The sequence below is a fragment of the Sprattus sprattus genome (assembly GCF_963457725.1).
Source record: "Sprattus sprattus genome assembly, chromosome: 14".
NCBI lineage: Eukaryota > Metazoa > Chordata > Actinopteri > Clupeiformes > Clupeidae > Sprattus > Sprattus sprattus.
Genome location: NC_137912.1, coordinates 9,976,678 through 10,000,035, shown reverse-complemented (window position 1 = coordinate 10,000,035; position 23,358 = coordinate 9,976,678). Strand labels below are relative to the sequence as shown.

Genomic DNA, 23,358 nt, shown 5'->3' with positions numbered 1-23,358 from the left:
GTATTTATCTAGGCCTTTTCTATAGCCTATGTCCACTGGTGTGACGGTCATTTCCACCAGTGTGACGCTGAGTTCATTTCACACTATAGGATAGCACTATAGTGTTATCACAAGGGGTTGGTTTATACCCCCAGACACATTACAGTGTCTCCACAGCTGCCAACACACACACACACACACACACACACACACACACACACACACACACATACATCCATTTCACAAACAGGTGCATACTCATTAGGTTTTAAATGAGCGGGGGAACTATATGGGAACAAGGCCTTTAAACTATAATTTTACAGGCAGCAAGTACTGTAGACAGCTGTGTTTCCCTGTGAGTATGAAAGTTGTCAAAAGGGTGCAATGTTTATAGTCAATGTGGGTCCATTTCAACATACAATTTTCAATGAGTGAGATGGATGGAGAGAGAGGGAGGGAGTGAGAGATTGAGATAGTGAGAGAGGGAGTGAGACGGATGGAGAGAGAGAGAGGGGGGGGGGGGGGAGATCCTGCTCAAAACGGATTGTCTGCACTGAAATACACTGTTGCTTGCAAAATTGCCGTGTTTCAGTTTAAGTTGTCGCACTCAAATACACTGTTGCTATCAGAAATTCCCTGTGTTTCATTTTAAGTTCTCGCACTCGTTCTGCTCAAAGACTTCTGCTCGCTCTCGCTATCTGGCCCTCTCTCTCTCTCTGATTGATATGAAATAACGTTACCAAAATTTACCAACCAATACAAAATCATGAAGTGAAATGAACGAAAATGCTCTCAGATTTAAAGACCACGCTCTATATTAAATGATACAAACTTCATACGTTGACAAGTTTATTTACGGGAGTTAATCAACTATTTTTGGCTCATATTTGCATGCAGTCATTTTGCAGACGCTTTTGTTCAAAGCGACGTACAAGAGAGAGGCATATAAGCCCCTATAGCAAACTTTACACCGAGTTATTCCCGAGTCATCATGGCAAATTTGGCATCACAAGGCTACTCGGCTTACCTAGAAAAACGGGAGCTGTAGAGAAACTTATCCGAGGCGTCGAGAGAGGGCACGTTGTGGATCATGTGACCGACCAAGGTAGATCTAAATTATTATCATTTCGTTAAATGTATTATTATTTTGGGCCGCACAGACGGACTTTTCACACACAAATTAAAAAAACACTCTGACAAAAGGGCACTTTGGGCATCAAGGGCAAAAGGGGCAGGTGCTCAAGCCCCCTTAGCCCCCCTCTGCACGTGACACAGAAAAGCACATGTTTCATACAAGGAAAATATTAGTACAAGGCACTTCATTCATATATTCTTAAGTCATTAACAGTGCTTGGAAATGATCTCCATCAAGAGCTATGGCCCTTAGAATTTCCTGTGCACATGCCTACCTGGCGTTCATGGTTTTATTGGAAATCTCTAGCTCTCAAAAGAGAATCTGTGTTCAGTTGTAAAAAGATTCTCCTTTAGAATAGGATTTGAATTTAAATACTTCAGCTTCAGTCTTATGGCGATTAATCGCGATCACATCAAATTGTGTGATACATTTATTTGTATTGATTGATAGCACTATATATATATATATATATATATATATATATATATATATATATATATATATATATACACACATACCCCTCACATACCCATATATGTAAGTTCTGTCTGGTTAATGTATTATTGTTAATTAATTTCATCTTGCATTATTTATTGTGTGATAATATTTCACTTACAAAAGAAAATAATAACAGATTGAAATGACAAGATTGTTTTAGACACAGAGCAATCATTCTGTAATAACTTATATATTTGCACACACACACACCCCTCACATACATACATTCACATACATTCACATAAATGTATGGTTTATCTGTGTGTGTATGTGTGTCCAGTGTGTAAAAGAGAGAGAAAGGGACAACCAGTTCTGTACTTGCTTTGAAACACAGTGACGTTTTAATCACTTTTAAGCACACATTAACTTATGTGAACGGCCTTTTGTTTGGGAGGACCAAAACTTTCCCTTGTGTAACTCCCTTACCCAACCTCCATCCCTCCCTCCCTCCCATGGGCTGCCTAGTTTATATACCACCATCCACATGTTCTTTCATAATTAAACCAGCCCAACGACGCCTCAGCCTTGCCAAGGGTCCATTATCACCATGGCCAGCAGAAGGAAAGCAGATGTCATTCCTGACAAAGATAAACAAGCAGGGATGCACGTCAGAGAAACCTGGGGAAGCAAAACAGAATACATCTTAACCGTCATGGGAGCTATTATTGGGCCCGGCAACGTGTGGAGGTTTCCTTACCTGTGCTATAAAAATGGGGGCGGTGAGTGCTTTTGGAGATGTCAACAGGGTGGGTGGAGGTGATGGAGTGATCCACTCTCTCTATCTTCTTTTTGTTATTGGCTAGCCATGTACCGTCTGAGTCTGTGTGTACTTGCCTGTTTTTCAGGGTTTTTTTCGTAGTTTTTACTGGGGGGTGGGGGGGGGGGGGGGTTAGGGTTTAATGGTTGCAGTACTAATAAGAAGACATGATGTGTCATCAGTAACGTGATGATTATGTGAATTAAAAAAAAAGTGAGCAGCATTCTTAAACTCTTTTTAATAACCCATGTTTAGTACACTCCACCATATAAAGTTATTTAAAAAATTGCAAATACAAAATGAAAAAAAAGGGAAAATTGTTATTAAATCGGCCACATTTACAGTATCTGGTACTTAATTTATATTAAGGGCATGTCTGTATTTTTATTTCATCAACAAATTGGGTTCTTTGCATCTTTCCAAACAGGAGCACAATCCCTGTGTCAGTAACCCCACAAAATGACCAGGCTTGGGAAGAGGCATTAGAGGGGTGCTACAAAGATTCGAAAAACACAGACATAAAAAAAAAAAAAATGAAAATAGGTCTACGATCTGCAGTTCTTTTTTACATTTAGTGATTTAGCAGACACTTTTATCCAGAACAACTTACAAGGATGTATATACATTTTACATGTACACTAATGGCACACTGCATATCAGCAGCAATTAGGGGTCCACTGTCTCAATCAAGGATGCTTCGACAGTGAGGAATCATTGAGGAATCACCAAGAAATCGTAACAGCAACCTTCTGATTACTAAACGACTTCTCTACCTCCTGTACCTCTGTCGCCCCTTCTTGTTTATTTATACTTTGTCTTTATGACTGGCCAGCGGCCACTCATCCCCCAGACAGACACTTGGTGTCGACCCACCCCTCCCCCCCACTCCCCATGTGTACCATATTTCATGATATTTGCTGTGATATTTGCTGTGAGCCATCCATTGTTCAATCAAGAGAAACAGGTAAGATGGTATCATGTTTGATGTGTGCGTTTGCGTGGGCTTTGACACGTCTAGGCCCGGGGGCTCATGCTTTCATGCTGTAATACTCTTTCTTCTGACAACCTCACTGATGGAGATCATATCCGAGCACTGTTAATTACTTAAGAATTCCTTGTATGAACATGGCTTTTCTGTGTTTCTGTGGGTGTGTGTGTTACCAAGTTACTTGCCGATGCCTGTCCTAAATCGGTTGTCATAATATTCACAGATTATTAGATGCCACTTAGTCTGCATATGTTCAAGAGCATGTTTAGACCAGAGGTAATAAGAAGTGTCGAACTGTGGTTCTTTCGACCTTGTGCAAAACGTCCATCCGTGCCTCTGAACGCTAAACTTCTATCTATACAAACCTTGTGCAATTTGTTTATCATGGCTTCACTTCACTAAGCCTTGTGCTGGGAGTGAGCCCGATTGCAATTGTTGTTTGTCTAATAAATATACTTATATGCAGCCCCGGAGTCCTGAGGTAACTAGGGTGAATTTTCTATCACCTATCATTCACTGTGCCTGGCATATCTTGTTATTACTGGGCATCTTGTTTTCATCACAATTTTGTCCTGTAGTGGGCAGTTTTCGGGACCAGGGTCAAACTTTCCCACAAATTAACAAACAAAAAGTTTCATAATCCTTCCATGCACTTTGACCTTTGGAGTACTGACATTGTGTCCATGTGTCCTTTCTTCCTCCTCAGGTGTGTTCTTCATCCCTTACCTGCTGTTCCTGTTCACCTGTGGAATTCCTCTCTTCTTCCTGGAGACGGCTCTGGGCCAGTACACCAGTCAGGGAGGGATCACCTGCTGGCGTAAGATCTGCCCGCTATTTGAAGGTGAGAAGCAATATTCGTTTATGATGCAATGTGGGCATTCAAAGAAAGAAAGAAAGTGGAAGAAACAACAACAGATGTATCAGATATAAATGTATAAGCCCCTATGTCATGGGTCGGCAACAGCCGGCAAAACCAATACTGGCCCCCCATCTGTTTATTTTGGCCCATCAGATTCCGATATTATATATATATATATATAGTATTATTGTATTATTATTTTTTTGCCTGTGTACAGGCTCACGAATTAGGCAAGCTGGTGCTAAGCAGAAGAGAACACCAGCGCACCATCGAAATTTCGTCAGATCGAAATAAAAAAACAAAGGTTTATGTTTTGCAAACTGCGACAACTAAGTTGCACATGAAGCACATTTCATTAGTGAAACTGGGAAAGTTGAACGCAAAATTGTCTCTCCATTGCTCTTTTTAGGCTCTGTTTTCATTTTCAACTTTCCTCTTCAGAATTCTTGACAAATGAATTACATCGATTCTTTGCTAACTTCTCTCTGCACGCGATTTCCCCCCAACAATACAAATTGTTACATTGTAAGGAGGTACATCAAACAACTTTCTCGAGAAAAAATGTGCCTAAGATAGACTCTAAGTAGTAGCCTAGGTCTAATTAGAAGGCTCAATGTTGAAATAAGTCCATCATTGCTATTATTCACAATAGGCGAGGCTATATTGACAGAGGGGGCTAAGTTAGAGTTCATTGAAATAATTAAATGATTCAAACACTCCACCAATGGGCTCAACCACATGGTTTATTATTTATCATTAGTCATTTTAAGTAGACCTATCCATTCTCCATGTAGGCTATTTGTTGCGAGTGCACGTAAGCAAACTCTGGCCCGTAAGCAGACTCTAACCCAGACTCTGGCCCGCCACCTAGTGGTGAGGAAAAATACTGCCCAAGTTACTTGCCGATCCCTGCCCTAAGTCTGCTGGCATAATATTCACAGGCATTATTGTTTTCTTTCCACCTAGGAGTGGGCTATGCCAGTCATCTGATCATCTGCTTCAGTGCCTGCTCTTACATTGTGATCCTTGCGTGGGCATTCTTCTACCTCTTCTCCTCCTTCAGTGCAGAAGTACCCTGGGTCAACTGTGACAACATCTGGAACACTGGTCAGAGCAAATTGCAAGATTTTTTTATGTACAAATAATGTTGATGTCCCTGTACACTGGAGACCAAACCTCTATACCTTATATTCCTGAAAATATATTGATATTCATTAGATGAGTATTAAACTTAACAATGTATTAAATTATGCAATATCCCTGAAACTACATCACCCATTTATCTGTAGTTTTCAAACTTTTTCCATGAAGTCGTTGTAAATGTCATTCTTTTCAGATTACACATGCATCTATTTTTCTTATTAGAAGTGGCTTAAATGTTCAGGGTCTCTGTCTAGTAGAAGTAGGGTGTCCTCATGGCTTGTTTCTCTGCTTAGACTCCTGCATGCCCTACACTAAGTCCTCAAACAGCAGCGCCAGAGCCAATGGGACGCTGCCAGTGGTGGAGTTCTGGCAGTAAGTGGCTCCACACTCTAAATCTGGTTCAAAATAGAATGGAAGGTTCCTCTTACGGTCATTCACTCAGTTCTCCTTGATTGTGTACTTTGTCACCAATACATTTGTCTCTCACTCTTCTTTGCTTCCCTCCCTCAATGTCTCCCTCTCTCTCTCTCTCTCTCTCTCTCTCCCTCTCCCCCCTCCCCCCTCCCCTCTCCCTCTCTCTGTCCACTGCCACCCATTCCCCTCTGTCTCCCTCTTTTTCTGCCACCCCTGACCTCTCTCTCTCCATCAACCCACTCTCTGCTCTTCTCAGGAACGGGGTATTAAACATATCTAATGGGATAGAGGAACTGGGGAGGGTGCAGTACAAGCTGGCGCTGTGTCTCCTACTGTGCTGGGTGATATGTTACTTCTGTGTGTGGAAGGGAATTAAGTCTACAGGGAAGGTGAGAGTTTCATGGCATTTGACCTTTTTAGAAGTTATATTTATAAGGGCAGTTTTAGTCTAGTTCTGTTGCAGTTTATTAGTCACATGTAAGATGTTTCACAACCAAAAATAACATTTCATTACAAAACATCGAGGGGTTAAATCTGCCTGGGCCTTATCTTTTGTTTTTGTTTTTTGACGGGAGATGGGTAGGTGGGTTGGTTGGAGATATGGGTATATCTACCTAGATAGAATACATTCATGTTTTCCTTTTTTATCCTTTTTTATCTCTATGTTTCTCAAGTTCTTTGGTCGATTCTGATTCTTATAGTCATGTTAAGGAAGCAAGTCTATTTGAACTTAATCGGACCGAGAGGGAGAGTGAGAAACAGATTGGGCAAATCTGTTCAGTCAGCATAGGCTTATTATTGGTGTAAAGGTTATCTTACTTGGATGCTCTATTAGTTGTGGTCTACAATGTGTAAATCCCCATGTTCAATGATTTACGTTGAGTTTTGTTCTTGAAATAGTCAAAAAGGGTAGTGTTATTTTTTAACCCAGAGCTTTTCATCTGGGTGCACCGTGTCTTCCAACTTTGTGATGACTATGCATTGCTTGGTTACCCCCCCCCCCCCCCTAGATCAGCTAACTTAGAGGCTGTAGTAGTTGGACTCCGCTCTGTCCCTGTGCCCCTCTTGTCACCCTTTATGGCCTTCCGGAAGTCGTATCTGGCTGCTTTTGGTTTCTGTATATAGCTTATGTCAGTCTGTGAATGTATTGATGTTGCCGTCGGCTGCGTCAGTTGTCTCAAAGCAGACTTGTGAAGCATCAGCAGCCTCTTTCTTCCTTTTGTAAATCACCCTCAAAACCTTTTTTCCCTGTTTCAAATTCTGCCTATATGCAGGCAGCAGCAGGTTGGAGCAATGGTCTGCCTTTCCAAAAGTAGGGCAGGACAGGGGTTTATTGCAGTCTCTAGTGGGAAAAGAAATATGTTGATAATATTTTGGGGAAACTTTCTTCATGTTGGCTCTGTTAAAGTCTCCCTAAGCAAAAGTACAATCTCTGGGTACAATCTCTGAGTTCTCCAATCCATTTACAATCCTGTACAGTTTGTCTAAGGCTGAGGATTGATCAGCGTGTGAGGGAACAGAAACAGCCACGAGGAGGAATGAGCTTAACTCTCTAGGGAGGTAGAAATGTAATGATGGAGTTCTATCCAGGGGATTGTTTTCAGCTCTGTGGGAGAGCTGTGTTCTGTTACCATCACATCGCACCGATCAGATCTAGGAATGATGTGAAAAGAAAGTTAGCACACCTCACCGGACTTGTTTTCTTTGCTGAAGAGAATTGATCTCCCTTTGTGATGTGTAACCCCTCAAATGCTGTGCACACAAACTTCAAAGTCCCAATTGTATGGATTGGCATGCCAGAGCTCTGATTGGGAGAACATCTAGGAATCATGATATAAAATATGAACTGATTGATTGATCATCTACCTGTTTGTCAACCCAGACATTTATGTCCTTTGTAAAATCTTCAGAGAAACAATATTACTGACACAACAGTGAGCATTGTGATTGATTGATTTGTTTGGATAAGCAACCTGATCTCTCTTGCTATAGTAACATGGTTTCCTTGCCAGGCTGCGTACTTCACGGCTACATTCCCATACGTTACCCTACTGGCCTTGTTGTGTCGTGGTGTCACCCTCCCTGGCGCCCTAAATGGAATCATCTACTACCTCTACCCTGACGTCTCACGCCTGGCCGACCCACAGGTTTGGTTCCTTTTTTAAATCCTGAAACAAGCTATTTTGCAGATTACACAGTGATTAATGGGTATTGTGTTTAAAAAAATGGATATTTTGTGGCTTAAGGTTTGGATGGATGCAGGCACACAGATCTTCTTCTCCTATGCCATTGGCTTGGGCTTCCTCACATCTCTGGGCAGCTACAACACCTACAACAATGACTGCTACAAGTAGGTGGTGGAGGGCAAATATATTTAAAAGCAGTTACGGGGGAGGGGGGTGTCGGCGGCGGCGGTTAGTATCAACACCGACATCACATGGTTTAAGTTATCAACACAGACACTGTCTGGATTTGACATGGTGAAACATGATCCACACAGATTACACTGTGGACATTAAAAGTAATGATTGATGGAACATGGTCTAAAAGATACGACTGTGGGGATTAAAAGTGATGATTGTCAACACAGATGACACTGTGGACATTAAAAGTGATGATTGTGCAAGTTGACATCTCTCATGAACTAGTCCAAAGTTCAGTTCATACAAGTAAACATTAATAGTTCACGGTCATAGTTCACTATTTAACTACAGTTAATTTTATAGTTTTAAGTTGGGAAGTGAGAATGAAAGACTTGACTTGTTTTTTAAAGAGGATTATTAGTAGGATGTAGGCCACTGATCTCAAAATAAAGACTGGATAGCGCATCCCATGGTTTAAAAGTGAGGCCACACGCAAATCGTGGCGGACATTTTGTTGGGACCACTTTCCTGCTTGAGACCAATGATTATGACTGGCGATGAATATTATATATAAGATATTTAATGAATTTGCATATTTAGCCTTATAGTAATTTCAAGTTTTCATAAACATAAAGTTATAGAGCTTGTGTTTGCTTGAATACAAATATTGAAACTTGTTCCTCTATCGTATTTTATTAGTGTTGATGATGATTAGAACCTGGCCAATTGGTAGCTTTCAATAACTTTATTTCAATAACTGTATTTATAAACAATAGTTTAATGGATATTTGCAAGCCAGAACATGCAAATACACACTGTGGGAATGTATTTGTTCAACTCTAGGGCTATAGGTCAAACCATGTAATATGTCATATAGGGCTAGCTAAAAGTTAATAAGTCGAATCATACTAATAAGTCAAATCATGGTCAAATCAGAAAGCACTTTAATTTGGCTTTATATTCAAATATTAAAGTCTTGTCTTTTATTTTTGGAAATATTTTGCTTAGGCTAGGTAAATCTATTGAGAATCACGCTGATTTAAAAATTAGCTTGATGATAAATCAAAGGCCTAATAATAAATAGCCTACAGGAATAATTTAGGCCCCGTTTACATGAAGTATGCAATATGAACGTGTTCACCGTTCAAATGTATTATTTGTCATTAAGTTGCGTTCAGTTCACCGTTCTCATAAAAATAAACGTGTTCAATGAACGCATTCTTTTGAACTAGTTCATGCACAACACTGTTTGTGGAACATGGTCTAAAAAATGCCACTGTGGACAATAAAAAAGTGATGATTGTCAACACAGATGACACTGAGGACATTAAAGTGATGATTGTTTCAGGGACTCGTTCGTGTTGTGTCTGCTGAATAGTGGCACCAGTTTCATCTCTGGCTTTGCCATTTTCTCCATACTGGGGTACATGACCCATGAGCAAGGTGTGAACATCGCAGAGGTGGTTGATTCTGGTGAGTTCACAAACTCACTTCAATTCAATTTGATTCATGCAGTGCCATTAACACTGAACATCTTCTCAAGGTACTTCAGTGAAACAAACTCTTAAATCAAGGCAGCTTAGTAGAAACAAACCTACCTAACCATACTAAATATCAGCTTTAAATATCAACTTTGTCGTGACTCTTTTTGTCTTTTGTTCCATTTGTTTAGATTTAGAGCTTTCTGTTCTGTCTGTGTTCAAGGTCCTGGACTGGCATTCATTGTGTACCCGAGGGCAGTGGCCATGATGCCTGTGCCACAGGTCTGGTCAGCTTGTTTCTTCATCATGATCATCCTCCTAGGCTTGGACAGCCAGGTACAACTCTCCCTTCCCTACAACTTGATTAATTGGTCTCTAAAGCTCTGTTGACACTTTCCTAACCTCAGTGCAATGCCGGTGCTGACCAAGGTTATGTAGATATGATGGATACACTTCCCTCGGTTCTAATACACATGTCTCTGCCATGCCCGTGCTGTAGTTTGTAGGCCTGGACTGTCTGATGACGTCACTAGTGGATATGTTCCCCTCTACACTCCGCAAGGGCTTCAGACGGGAGCTGCTCCTGCTGGCCATCTGCACCGGCGCTTTTCTGTTCGGTCTCAGCTTAGTGACACAGGTGAGGGAAGAGCCGGTGTTATGTATGTATTATATACATATATATATACACACATACAGTACCAGTCAGAAGTTTTGGACACACCTTGTTTTTTCTTTTTTTGTTTTTTTTATTATTTTCTACTTTGTAAATTAATACTGAAGACATTTAAACGATGAAAGAACACAAATGAAATGGTTTGGTAAACAAAGCAGGTTTTTTTCATAAAACAAATCAGAATATATTTTATGTTTTAGATTCCTCAAAGCAGCAACCTTCTGCTTTGATGAGAGCTTTGCACCCACTTGGCATTCTCTCAATCAGATGCATGAGATAGTCACCTGGTGGACATGTTTCTATTTAAGGTCCTTTATGAGATGGCAAACCATATAGTCTTTATCTTTGTTTAAAGAACTGTTTGAATTTATTTTTAAAGGTGTTATAGGAAGCCAGCACAAAAAGGCAGCACTCCAAACCAATCATTCTCTAGTGTTATAACTAACTGTCTGGTAAACTTATGGACGTTGTGCGGTTTTAGTCTGGTGTTGTGGTGTGATTTGTTGGCTGTTTGGTAGGGGGGACTGTACATTCTCCAGCTGATGGACCATCACGTGTGCAGCGGAACTACCCTTCTCATCCTGTCCCTCTGCCAGTCTTTCAGCATAGCCTGGGTCTACGGTCAGTTCAGCCCACTCACGCCAGAGGGTTTACCTCAGAACTCTGGGCCAACTCAAACACTGTTCTTCTGCACCTATTTCATTCATCCATCCATCCAGCTGGATTTTTTAAGTGGTTGTCTCCAACTGCTTGAATTGCTACTGTCTCTCATCTGGTTAGTAGTGGTGGTTTCCACAGTAAAGAAACAGTAAACTGGTGAATTGATTAGAAGTACTGTTATTACTATTATCTACTGCCATGCCAGGGAAGAATATTTGAATAGCACATAATGTATTAACCTATCATAGCATGGGCTTTCAATCATTTTTTCAAACAGGTGCTGAACGTTTCTATGGCAACATAACGGACATGATTGGGTACAGACCAGCGCCTGTGATGAAATACTGCTGGCTCTTCATCACCCCTGCTGTGTGTATGGTAAGGGTCAGTCTATCACCCCTGCTCTGTGTTTGGTAAGGGTCATTCTATCACCCCTGCTGTGTGTATGGTAAGGGTCAGTCTACCACCCCTGCTCTGTGTTTGGTAAGGGTCATTCTATCTCCAATTTCACATTCCAGACCACTGCTACCCAAACTAGTGTGTACTAGTGCATGAACAGACACAGGCAGCAGATGATTGGTCTTTTTCTAATGAATAAATGTTTCCATAACTCCACCTACTCCCTCTACCTTCCTCTTGTTCGCAGAGCACTTTGATTTTTTCCATTGTGAGTTACTCTCCTCTGAAGTTCAGCAACACATACAAGTACCCCTTCTGGGCCAACGTCATCGGCTGGTTCTTAGCCACCATCTCTCTTTCTCTCATCCCCCTCTGGATCATCTACAAACTGTATCTGGGCAAAGGATCCATGAAAGAAGTAATTTCAGCATTTTCTACGTTGTTATTTTTATATAGTTGCCATTAAAATTTTAAGCAAAGGTAATCACAGCACTAAGAATTATTAAACAGCAGGCAAGGCTATTTACAACAGCCATAGGCACAGCCTATAAATGGAGGCTTGATGAACTACGACAGTGGTACAGGAGGTAGAGAAGTTGTTTAGTAATCAGAAGGTTGCTAGTTCGATTCCCTGTCGAAGCGTCCTTGAGCAAGATGCTGAACCCCTAATTGCTCCTGATGTGCAGTGGGCCATCAGTAAGGCATACATAAGTAATACATCATTGTAAGTCGCTTTGGATAAAAGCGTATGCTAAATGACTAAAATATAAATATGAATGAACTAGTTTGACACCAACCCCCCTCCTCCCTGTGATAATACCTAGCATGATAAGATACAAAATATGAGATGAAATATTCATGCTGTCTCATATCTTCCTAATACACTTCAAGCTTTGTCAAAAAAGTTAACAAATCCTTTAGAAGTTGAATTGGATTATAGTATTATTAATATGTTACATTTATAATAAATTCAGATCCCCTTCATGCTGGTTGTATTGGTGCTCTATCATGTTACATACAACTCTCTCCTTTCTCTACAACTCTCTCTTTTATTTTATCTCCAGCGATTTCTCCATCTATGCCGTCCAATCGATGATCTCCCACTGAATAACCAATACCAACCATCCGCCCTTCACCTAATTGTGTCATCCAATGGTGTTTCCGGAGCTGACTAGATGATCAGATGAGGCTTTTGAAGGCTTTTTACAGGACTCTTTTTATAGGACCCTTTTTACTATTGGACCACTGACTATTGGATGAGATTTTGGCAAAACTACAAAATTACCATCTGAGGATTAAATAGATCCTCAGGCATGTCCCCCCTACCTTAAAGTTGTCCCCCCAACAATCATTGTATACACAAATAAATCATTTTGAATAATAGGGATATTGAATAAAAGCACAACAGCACAGGCGGTGGTAATTATAAACGTAAAACAATGTATTTTTTAAGTGTTGAAAAATCATGATCCCCCTATTCCTCAAAGTGGTTTGGTTCACACGCTGTTTCCAACAGGCGGGGCTATGGGCAGCTCAGTGTTTCAGTCAGTCAGCCCAGTACACAGTCAGATTGTGAGGAACTCAACCGCAGTTAAGAACATGTTACTATGTTCCCGGACAATTCTGGCATTCATGAACGTTTTCTCATCAGGGATTTGTTCTTAACTTTGAACTAAATTTAACAGAGCTAAATAGCAGTCGTAAATCGCCAGATTTTAGTGCGCCCTTGTTCTTATAAGGCCTGAATTTGTGTGAAATCGTTGGTGATTCAGTTCACATCAATTCTATGACATCCTCTGATTTTAATAATTATAATAATAAAGACGAGAATATTTGTATCATAAACAATTATAATTCACATTTATAGTCATGATTCTACGAGGCATCGTGATCCTAACATAAATAAAAGCACTATACGAACACTACAAATGGCATATAATAGATAAATAAGCACTAAACTCAAGTGGTGGTTATAGCCATGGTGGAATAGAATGGAGAACACGTTCATTTACACGCTGCTGAGTTCCTCCTTGAAGAGCTATTTGCGTTTGAACTTTTGACATACTACTGTATGTGCATTCCGGTCATTTTGAGACAAAATTATTTATTTTTTTTATCTTTATTGAGGCCAACCGGTTACAAACATCGTAGGATACTTTTCCTTTTACATACTTTCTCTTTTGATTTACAGGTGCCTGATGTATAGGAAAAACAAATCACAATAAAAAGGAAAGAAAACCAAATTCTAAAATATAACTACAAGGATTTTTCATTTGTGTCACTACCTCATATCAATATCAGTATTCTCTCCAGGCCATTTTTTTAAAAAATTGTTTTACATTTTTGTGTTTTAGCAATAAGAACAGTTCAAACATAGGGGCCTATATGTTCAATATACCCAGTCCATTTGGACCATATCCTAGATAGAAGATATGTCAGTCTGTAAGTAAGATAACTTTTCCATTTTATATATATCGTGAACCTCCTCCAACCATTCTCCTATGGTAGGAGAGTCTTGTCTTCTTCTTGAGATTGCTTTTTTTGCTTGCCACCAGAAGTATAAGTAACAACTTTTTATCTCTGTAATCCCATGAGTCGAATGAGATGTTTCCTATGTATAAAATGTCAAACCTACATGGGATGATTACTTTAAAGGTTGCTTCCAAGTGGAAGTGTATGTGTTTGAGACTAAATTCAAGTGTCTACGACCTTCAGAAGCTGAGATACAGATGCGCTGTATGCGTGCTAAAAGGGCTTGGCAAAATCTTATTGTTCGCTCAGATTGCAGTGAACATCAGCAGCCTAGTTTTGTTCCTGATAGAGAAATTGAAAGAGGACATTGTTATTTTATTTTGAATCTGAATGCTTATCTTGTTTGCTGAGGCCTACTCTCTTGCTGAGGCAAACCACCTCTTTTTGTACTGATAGTAATGCATACCGTTCATATGTTCTGAGATCACTGCTGTAACTTCTGTAGCAATGGGATGGGAAAATAACGGCACTTGTCTGCTCATGAAACATGTTTTTTATACTCACATAAAGGCTGGCTCTGCCAAGCTTTTCTTTGGAGTGTGTTCATGATATTTGGTTGTGACACTCTCCCTCTTTTGCAAAAGATAAAGCGCTGAAATTCTGATTTCTGGTCTCTGTCTCATTAATATTAACGTCTTAATATAATTTATCTAACAGTTCCTCATGGTCAAATTAGCCAAAAAACGCCGGTCATAATTCATACTCAACCTATTGTCTGCTACTCCAGTGGATGTAATAATCTGTTGTTGTCAGTTTAAATTAAGTTGTAAGCCGAAATTGCATATAGTTAAGATTAATACTGAAATATCATCCCATAATCATTTTTGTTGATGTATTGAAGTTCAAATACATATCTTATATTTCTTGTAGTCACTTCCAGTCATTAAACAGAGTTGAACTAGGCACCCTTCTAAAGGTGTTTTATGTTTCCTTCTTGTGTAGGGTGAAAAGGCTTTGATGATCCTACCCACTTTTAAATATGTTATTGGTAACCTTAACTTTTTCCTAACTTAGTACTGTCTACTTCCACTACTTGCTCTAAGACAGTGGTTCTCAAACGTTTCACCGTGAGTACCACCTCAGAAAATATTTGGCCTGAGTACCACCAAGCACGTACCACAGTTTGAGAACCACTGCTCTAAGATGTTACATTTCCCCAGTGTCACTGTTCTCAGTTTGACTTGACTGAATCTTTATCAGACAAACTCATGTGTAAACGGTTAGTAATAGATTCCACAAAAGCAGAAGAATCAGACGGCTGGAAATGACCGATGCAATGAGCCTCTTTTAAAAGCGCAGTTCTGCTTTCACCAAGAAGTGAGGAAGTGGCACCTTGTTTGCTTCCTTCCTGAACCAGCAACCAAGAGAGCGGTGACAGGAAGTTTTCATTCCTTTAACACCGTAGCTCTCAAACTATAAAAGACAGTAGTGAAAATAGTGAAATAGTGACAACATTGTCATAGGAAGCAAGAAGAGGAAGATATCAAAGGAGCAAAAGGAGTTATTTGAACCATGGCTGGGAAGTTGGTGAGTGTGATATGGATGATGACAGTTCTGAAACTCTCTACCTTGGTGACGCCGGGGACAGGTCTACAACTGCCAGAAATCACAAATGAAAAGTTTATAGACGAGTGTGTGAAAAGCCACAACCAGAATCGATCTAACGTGATACCACAAGCAAGCAACATGCGCTACATGGTAAGACCCTCTTGAAAGCTTTTGCAACAACTTCCTACCCACATATCAGTCCACCGGTGGATTTTGGTTAGCACCCCACCGCCACATCTGTTCCGCTCTTGGACCAACATCATCTTCAGTTTAACTGGGCGTGGATATCAAGAAAATGTTTTGAAATCATATCCTTGGCATAGTCTATTTCAAATATCAGCCACTAAACAGAAGAAGTTAATGGCAATGAATAAAATGTGGGCTGTTTGTCTACAACTCACCAGTGGTGGTCCACGGGCCTTTTGCTACCTGGGTACATGTCAATCACACAGACATTTTACTTACTAGTACACAAGTGTCATATTAAAATAGGAGAGGTGCTACTGTAAACAGTACTTGACCCCTAAGTGATGAACATTCAGCCAGCATACCTAGTCAAGCTGAAAACAGTCAGTGAAGATGAGCTCCTAATGTATGTATGTTCATGATGTGAAGTGAAAACAATACTTAGTTTTACAATTAAATGATGGGCTCATGTAAGCTTTAGTGGGAAGCCAAACATAGGCGCCCATGGTTAGAATGAAGGCATCGTTTAATGTGACCAATTCATTCCTTGTTGTACACTCCCCAGCCTTAATAATCAGACAAATTTGATCTTGTTACAAATATCTGACTCTCCTCAGACTTGGGATGCGGCCTTGGCGATAACAGCAAGGGCGTGGGCAAGACGATGCGTCTTCGACCACAATACTTACCTGAAGGATGTGAAGAAGGTTCACCCCACGTTCACATCTGTAGGGGAGAATCTCTGGTCGGGGTATCCACCTAATAGCTTCTCTGTGGGGAGAGCCATGCAGAGCTGGGTGAATGAGGAGTTAATACACTATACTTACACTAACCGCGGCTGCAAACCAGGCAGAGTCTGTGGCCACTACACACAGGTAACTTGACTGATTTCTAACATGCTAACGTGTGACATTAGTGTCAGCAAAGTGACATTATTTTCTACTAGGACCAACTGCTATCATGTTTATCATTGTAAAATGATATCGCCTTCATGTTATGTGGTCAGGCGGTGTGGGCCAACAGCTATAAGGTTGGGTGTGCTGTTCATCTTTGTCCTGATGGAATCGAAGGCTTCTCCAAAGGCCATGCCAGCGCCCATTTTCTTTGCAACTACTTCCCAGCGTAAGTAACCACATCGAACTCACTGGATGTCTGTGTGTAAGTAACCACATCGAACTCACTGGATGTCTGTGTGTAAGTAACCACATCGAACTCACTGGATGTCTGTGTGTAAGTAACCACATCGAACTCAATGGATGTCTGTGTGTAAGTAACCACATCGAACTCACTGGATGTCTGTGTGTAAGTAACCACATCGAACTCAATGGATGTCTGTGTGTAAGTAACCACATCGAACTCACTGTATGTCTGTGTGTAAGTAACCACATCGAACTCACTGGATGTCTGTGTGTAAGTAACCACATCGAACTCACTGGATTGCTAAACAGGTGAATTCATTCAGAATGCTTTGTGGCCATGAAACTCTGAGCCTTGAAATAATTTAAAGCTGCTTTACATAGTGTTGTTTTTTTTCTCAAGCCACATTAATGTAGCAATTCTTAAAGATGAAATCTGATTTCTTAATGTTCTGACAATGTACAGTATATGCATATTGTCCCCTTGTCCAAAGTGGATTTCCATGCCATAAATGTCTCAACAATAGAGAACAAAATGTTTTACAGAAGCCACAGGTTAATAGAAAAACATTGCATTGTCACTCTTCCTTCAGAAAAAATCTAATGACCACATCTATCAAAAAAAAATTCTTGAATCATGTTGATGTCTGGTAGAAGAAGCCCATAGGCCTATGTCATGTCGTAAAGCGCGGAGATGCTGAGAAACATTGAGGCTTTGTTTGAATGACGGATGTCAGAAAGTTCATTCTCTTCTTGCAGGGGGAATTTACCGGGTAGCAATCCATATGAGACAGGATGGGCGTGCAGTGGCTGCACTGAGGACACATGCCAGGACTCGCTCTGCCGTAAGTACCGAAAGCAAAACAAAACAGCATCCAGCTCACAGCACGGATCATGCTTGTAACCAGGGCTCTCCCTCCTGTGCTTTCATTTAAGGTGACCAAACCCGAGACGCAGCCAAATGTACGTGAACATTTTCTTTACAACTAGTTGTGCTTGTGTCGCTCTGTGTGGCAGTACGGTGTGTGTAGGCTTATTTTTTTTCCCCCGATTCTCAGATTATAACTGGAGTCCAGAGTGGGATCCAGAGAAGGCTACCTGCGGGGCTTTCTGCGTGGCGGTACTCGTCCTGAGACCAGTAGCTCTCCTGCTCATCCTCGCCTCCTCGTACATCATTAAGATGCAATACCCAAGCATCTATGTCTACGAGTGACATGTATAGAACTGGCTGTGTGCTTTGGTGCTTCACGTCAGGCTCCCGAACACCCTGACATGGCTGATGTAGTAATAAGCAGCTAGCTGAATGTTATCCCTTATGTGTGCTTCTTTCACTCTTGTGAAAACTCGATTGGATGTATGAAAGCATGACGGCGTAGAAATTAAAATTAAATGTTAATATGCAAAATGGATACATACAAGTTTGGACCCCAAATTGAAATTCCATAATTCCACTTCCATTGTCCATTCGGTATACTATTGATATTTAATTTAGATGTGAATGCTTCACGAGTAGCTTTAGTTAAATCAATGGCCTGCTGTAGTCCTGCTCTGATTGGCTGACTGACAGGTGGAAGGCTGTGAAAAAAGTAGTTGTAACATCCAGCCAAAGAAGAAAACTGATCATGATCCCATATGAATGTGCCTTTGAACATCTAGAATAACTTATTATTAATAAGAAGTGGGGGAAAGCAGCTTGTAGAAGTCAGCCTATACAGTATGTGCCACCCCTGGCAATGACAGAAACAGCTGAACATGACTGGATATTTACAAGTTTTTATTCCAAAGAAAACAGGTTATATAAAACATCTTTTATTCTTCCATCATTCCACTCTTTTTTCCGTTTCTCCAATAAAGATGGACAGTGCAACCATAGTTGACAGCTGAATTGTCCTTGTCATCTACAAAAGCTCCTGAAAGCAATGGTCCAAATGGTTGGGCAAAGCTTATCTAGTTTTTCTTCTTCTTCTTCTTTTCAACTGCGGGGGTCGGGTTGACAGGGGGTGCACCTAGCCTCTTGGTCTTTGCTTTTTTCACTTTGTCTTTGATGGCCTGAATGTCAATCTTCGATTCTGTCGTGTCTGCAAAGACAAATAGCATGTCTAACTTTACATGCAGTATTTAAAAGAAGCTTACACATAAACATATATAAGCTATGCCGTCTATACATAGCGAACAGCAAATACTTGTTGTCCGTTTTATCCAACTAAAATCATAAGGATGATCATAAGCACAAGAAACAAGTCCAAATCACTGAACAAAACTATATGAGTATGTGTGTGTACATACATACATATACACACACACACACATTAATACGTATAAATTAAGTATTTCATAAGTATTGATAAAAATGTAGAAAAAGTCCCCAATGTGGTTTCACATCTCATTCATATTTTACACCTATGTGGCTGTCATGCCAACCTCATACAGGGCTTGACCTGTAGATGCTGAAATACAATACCTTTCTTGGCCTTCTTTACAGCAGGCTTCTCTTTGGGTGGGATGAAATCTTTGTTCCGTTCTTCCTGTCTCTTAGTCAATGCTTCAGCTTGTTTCACCTTTAGCCCCAAAGAAAAAGGAAACAAAAAACAAACAGGAATTATGGGTACGTCTCATGTTAAGACTTACTAGAAGTCACCAGAATTCTACACATGTTTGAAAACACCAAGATCATGGGTTCGATACACAGGGAACACACTAATGAAAATGTATATCTGTACTGTAAGTGGCTTTAGATAAACTTAAAGGTGCATTAAGGATTAATAGCTATTCGCTAAAGGTATGCTAGCAGCTAAAACTAACGAAATCTCTTGAAATGTGCTGACTTTGACATTATGACAAACTAATTACTCAACGACTGTCCTTACACAGTCAAACATCAATCATGTGCAACACAAGACTAAGAAAGACGGCAAATAAGCTACTTACTAGGTAGGCAGAAGGTAATCAAAGTCAGGTCGGCGGGCATCGGCAGGCAAAACTACAGAAGGCAGTTATATGCCTATGGACCCTGCTATGCCATTGGCACGGACGCAATTCTCCGTATTAAAAGTCATTGTAGCGCCCCAATTTTTTTTAAGCTGCTATTTTAAGGTTAAACTGCTTATCCTAACCCTAATCCTGAATCATAATTGTTGCATATTGGGCCTTTAATAGGACAGATAGATAGATATATAGATAAAATGGAAGAACAAAACGTAAATGTAAGGGATTAAAGCATGATAGTCAATGATGAAACTGCTAGTCTATCGGCCTGCTGCATTAAATGGAAAGTTGAAGTTGTACAGTTGTACAATACATCACATGCGGAGGAATTACTAGACGTGAAGAGTCTGAGTGAGGTTGTGCCAGAATATCCCCACTCATGGAATGCCTCTGGTCCAATCAGAAATGAATTAATTGTTCGACTGGATTTAGCTGTTGTATAATGAATATATAGGTCGATTACTACTACCTTTATCTCATTCATCTTCTTTCTCCTCTTATCACTCTCTTGTAGGAAGTATTCTCCTGTCGCCAGCTGTTGGTCAATCTGCGTAGGCAAAAGATAACACAAAAATTACAATCTTTAATACAGGGAAAACGTTCACATAGCCTGCAGTTAAGGCACACTTTCCTTTTTAAAAGTTGCTCAGTGAGCGTATTTGATGTGAGCCTCCCGTAGAGGGCGCTGTACTGACCTTGCTCTCAGGCTGCGGCGGAGGGAAGGGTGTGTACTCCCTCTTCACGGTCTTCTTCTTGGGCTGCTTGCGCTTGGCCAGGCTCTTGTGCCTGAACTTGGGCAGGAAGCGCTCCCAGCTCTGGGTGCGCAGCTCGGGGTCGCTGGACAGCTCGCGCTTGATCATCAGTGTCTGGAACAGGAATGGCCCCGTTTGGTGCATTATTAGAATAACAGTAAAACATTATGTCAACGCTTACCAGAGATATCATCTCTTGCCTTGAGGCCACGGCTGGCACCACACTGTACCGCTACCGGTAAAGACACAGCCACCTGATGCAGTCTGATTGACATAATTTGCCACCTCCTACCATTAATCACTAAATACATGTGCCTTTTACTTAGCAGTAAAGCTAAACTCATCCAAATGTCTGTTTGCTGGTCTACCGAATTAAGTTTTCATCCGGCTAAGAAACCAGTTCTAATGATCCCTGGGTCTCTTTATTTCACACCTCAGAGGAGAATATGATAGGATGTTCTAATGATCCCTGGTTCTCTTTATTTCACACCTCAGAGGAGAATATGATAGGTCTTAGGATGTTGTTCACACCTCAGAGGAGAATATGATAGGATGTTCTAATGATCCCTGGTTCTCTTTATTTCACACCTCAGAGGAGAATATGATAGGTCTTAGGATGTTGTTCACATCTCAGAGGAGAATATGATAGGTCTTTAGGATGTTCTAATGATCCCTGGGTCTCTTTATTTCACATCACAGAGGAGAATATGATTGGTCTTAGGATGTTGTTCACATCTCAGAGGAGAATATGATAGGTCTTTAGGATGTTCTAATGATCCCTGGGTCTCTTTATTTCACATCACAGAGGAGAATATTATTGGTCTTAGGATGTTGTTCACATCTCAGAGGAGAATATGATTGGTCTTAGGATGTTGTGCCCAAGTTTAATTCCCTCAGCTCCAGGCCGTGCCCCAGTGGCCTCTGCACCCAGAGATGACAGTGTGTCAGTCAGGTGGTCCAGAACAAGGATGGAACTCCTCACAGGGAATCTTGGCACAACCATCAGTCTAACAGTTTGTGTATCACAGCAAACAAGTTCTACCTTCAGTAAATCTTAACCCTATCTCTATGTCACCCACGACTGAAGTCATATCAATGTCAAGATATTAAGTCTTAAAAGAGTCCTAAAATATCTTAAGAGTCTTAAAAGAGTACCTTAATATTGTAAATGGGGTGAATATTCTTCATAGTTTCCATCACCACTTTCCGCACCTGCCAAGGAAAGTCAAAGGTTTAAATCACAACCTATTAACTAATAACCATTAACTCCATCCGATACATTAAAATGTGAGAAGACATCATACACCATCACCTCTTTGAGGCCACTGTGAGGTCCCAGGGCGGAGACCGTGTTGCCCTGCACCATCACATAGCAGTTTGTGAGCAGCTCCAGTGCCTGAGGTAACATAAACGGACATAGAATCTAAATGCCATAATGTGGACGATCGAGTGATTTTGACATTAAATTGTATACATGCTTGATCGAGGGGCATCCAATACAAAAGCGCAGTAAAGATGGAATCTTAGAATCTTATCCAGCCACAGGGAGTCTCACCTTTAGTGTAGATCCCTTTGGCCCAATCAGCCTTTGCCTTCTTTTAACAAAGCGTTCTCTATTCCGCACTAATGTTCCAATCTTTATGATGTCGCAAGCCACGTCATCTTGCAGTATCCGGACCGCCTGAAAAATTCAATCATATTAGGCTATCCGAAAATGAATTCTGACACACAGGCCAATATCTGGATCACAAAAATCATATCACACACTTTAAGTCCCAGACCTCTGGTTGCACAAATATTAGAATAAGACCACACACTCACTTGTTCGAATGGCACACTTCGTGCCAATAACTTTATAAGATCTCTCGCCCTCAATATGACATATGGGTCAAATGTCTTCTTTGTGGTGTTGACAGTCATACTTCCCTCGATCAAATCCAGGTTGGCATTAATAAACTATAACAAAATTAATAAAACAGCCATTAATAGTTTGCAGTTTCCCATACAGGTGGCTTTGAACAAATCAAATACAAGATGAAACGTACTACTTCTCCGAGGGCTTTCTGTACAAGAGCCCAGCACTCCTTTAAGTATGCTTCCCTGTACTTGGGAAACAGTGTGGCGAAACTGCTCTCTTCTAGAAAACCTCTGGGGTTGTCTTCTCTTAAGAATGTAGGTTCCTTCCATCCCTCAGGAACGGTCAGTAGGTCCGATTCATCTCCTTCAATTGTAAACATTTGCAAATGTTAGCTACACATAGAAATAGAGCTCATCACGTTTTGAGATTGCCATTCGAAGAACAAACGTAATTATACACGAACAATTGAATATACTCTCAGTCAGAAGATGCTGTTGCTTTTAGTGTTTATAAACGTGAAATGAGGCATGCTAGCTAACTACCTATCTAAACAGGCCAAACTGGCCAAGTGAATGGCCCCTCTATTTATTGCTTTTAGTCAGCTGCTCTCACTACGTGACTTAAGCTATTTACAGTTGGAGATTTAACAGAAATACCTTGGTTTTTGGTCTTTTTAGACTTTTTTTCAGGCTGTGCTTCGCTCACGTTTTCCTCCTCAGGCGTCGCCATGTTGAATCTACCGGAAGCTCCTTTCATCGCTTTGTTGTGAACGTTTGACTTCCATTATTTGGAGCATTATCGCCACCTAGCGACACTGGAGTAACACTATGAAACAAGTTTCTGGAAATTAGGCTACCATACTCTGTTCTAATTTACAAAGGTGAATCAGAATGGAGGGAATGATGAATCTGAATGGGAACATGACCCAATGCAAAGGGACAGCTATAGTTAAATTAATAAAGTATTAGTCAGGTTTAATATACATGTCATGTGGTATACCAACTCCCCCAAT

At 40.6% G+C, this 23,358-nt stretch overlaps 3 protein-coding genes across 3 annotated transcripts; 2 read left to right on the top strand and 1 right to left on the bottom strand.

Annotated features, from left to right (window-relative positions):
- Positions 1–2,159: 2,159 nt before the first annotated feature.
- LOC308375299 (sodium- and chloride-dependent GABA transporter 2-like) lies at positions 2,160–12,524 on the top strand (the record flags this gene model as incomplete). Its single annotated transcript, XM_080851376.1, has 14 exons — positions 2,160–2,331; positions 4,064–4,198; positions 5,183–5,323; positions 5,653–5,731; positions 6,030–6,162; positions 7,786–7,920; positions 8,020–8,123; positions 9,485–9,609; positions 9,841–9,953; positions 10,117–10,254; positions 10,809–10,911; positions 11,228–11,328; positions 11,597–11,767; positions 12,414–12,524. The coding sequence occupies 14 exons, from the start codon at positions 2,160–2,162 to the stop codon at positions 12,522–12,524; spliced, it is 1,761 nt and encodes a 586-aa protein (XP_080707502.1).
- Positions 12,525–15,393: 2,869 nt separating this feature from the next.
- glipr1a (GLI pathogenesis-related 1a) lies at positions 15,394–17,964 on the top strand (the record flags this gene model as incomplete). The annotated part of the gene is made up of 6 exons (XM_080851192.1): positions 15,394–15,579; positions 16,233–16,490; positions 16,622–16,737; positions 17,511–17,596; positions 17,688–17,714; positions 17,810–17,964. The coding sequence occupies 6 exons, from the start codon at positions 15,394–15,396 to the stop codon at positions 17,962–17,964; spliced, it is 828 nt and encodes a 275-aa protein (XP_080707318.1).
- A 569-nt stretch (positions 17,965–18,533) lies between these two features.
- Positions 18,534–23,075, bottom strand: krr1 (KRR1 small subunit processome component homolog; the record flags this gene model as incomplete). Its single annotated transcript, XM_080850835.1, has 10 exons — positions 18,534–18,829; positions 19,213–19,309; positions 20,206–20,283; positions 20,432–20,602; positions 21,644–21,700; positions 21,801–21,884; positions 22,044–22,169; positions 22,310–22,444; positions 22,534–22,709; positions 23,003–23,075. The coding sequence occupies 10 exons, from the start codon at positions 23,073–23,075 to the stop codon at positions 18,699–18,701; spliced, it is 1,128 nt and encodes a 375-aa protein (XP_080706961.1). The 3' UTR covers positions 18,534–18,698.
- Between the last annotated feature and the right edge of the window lie 283 nt (positions 23,076–23,358).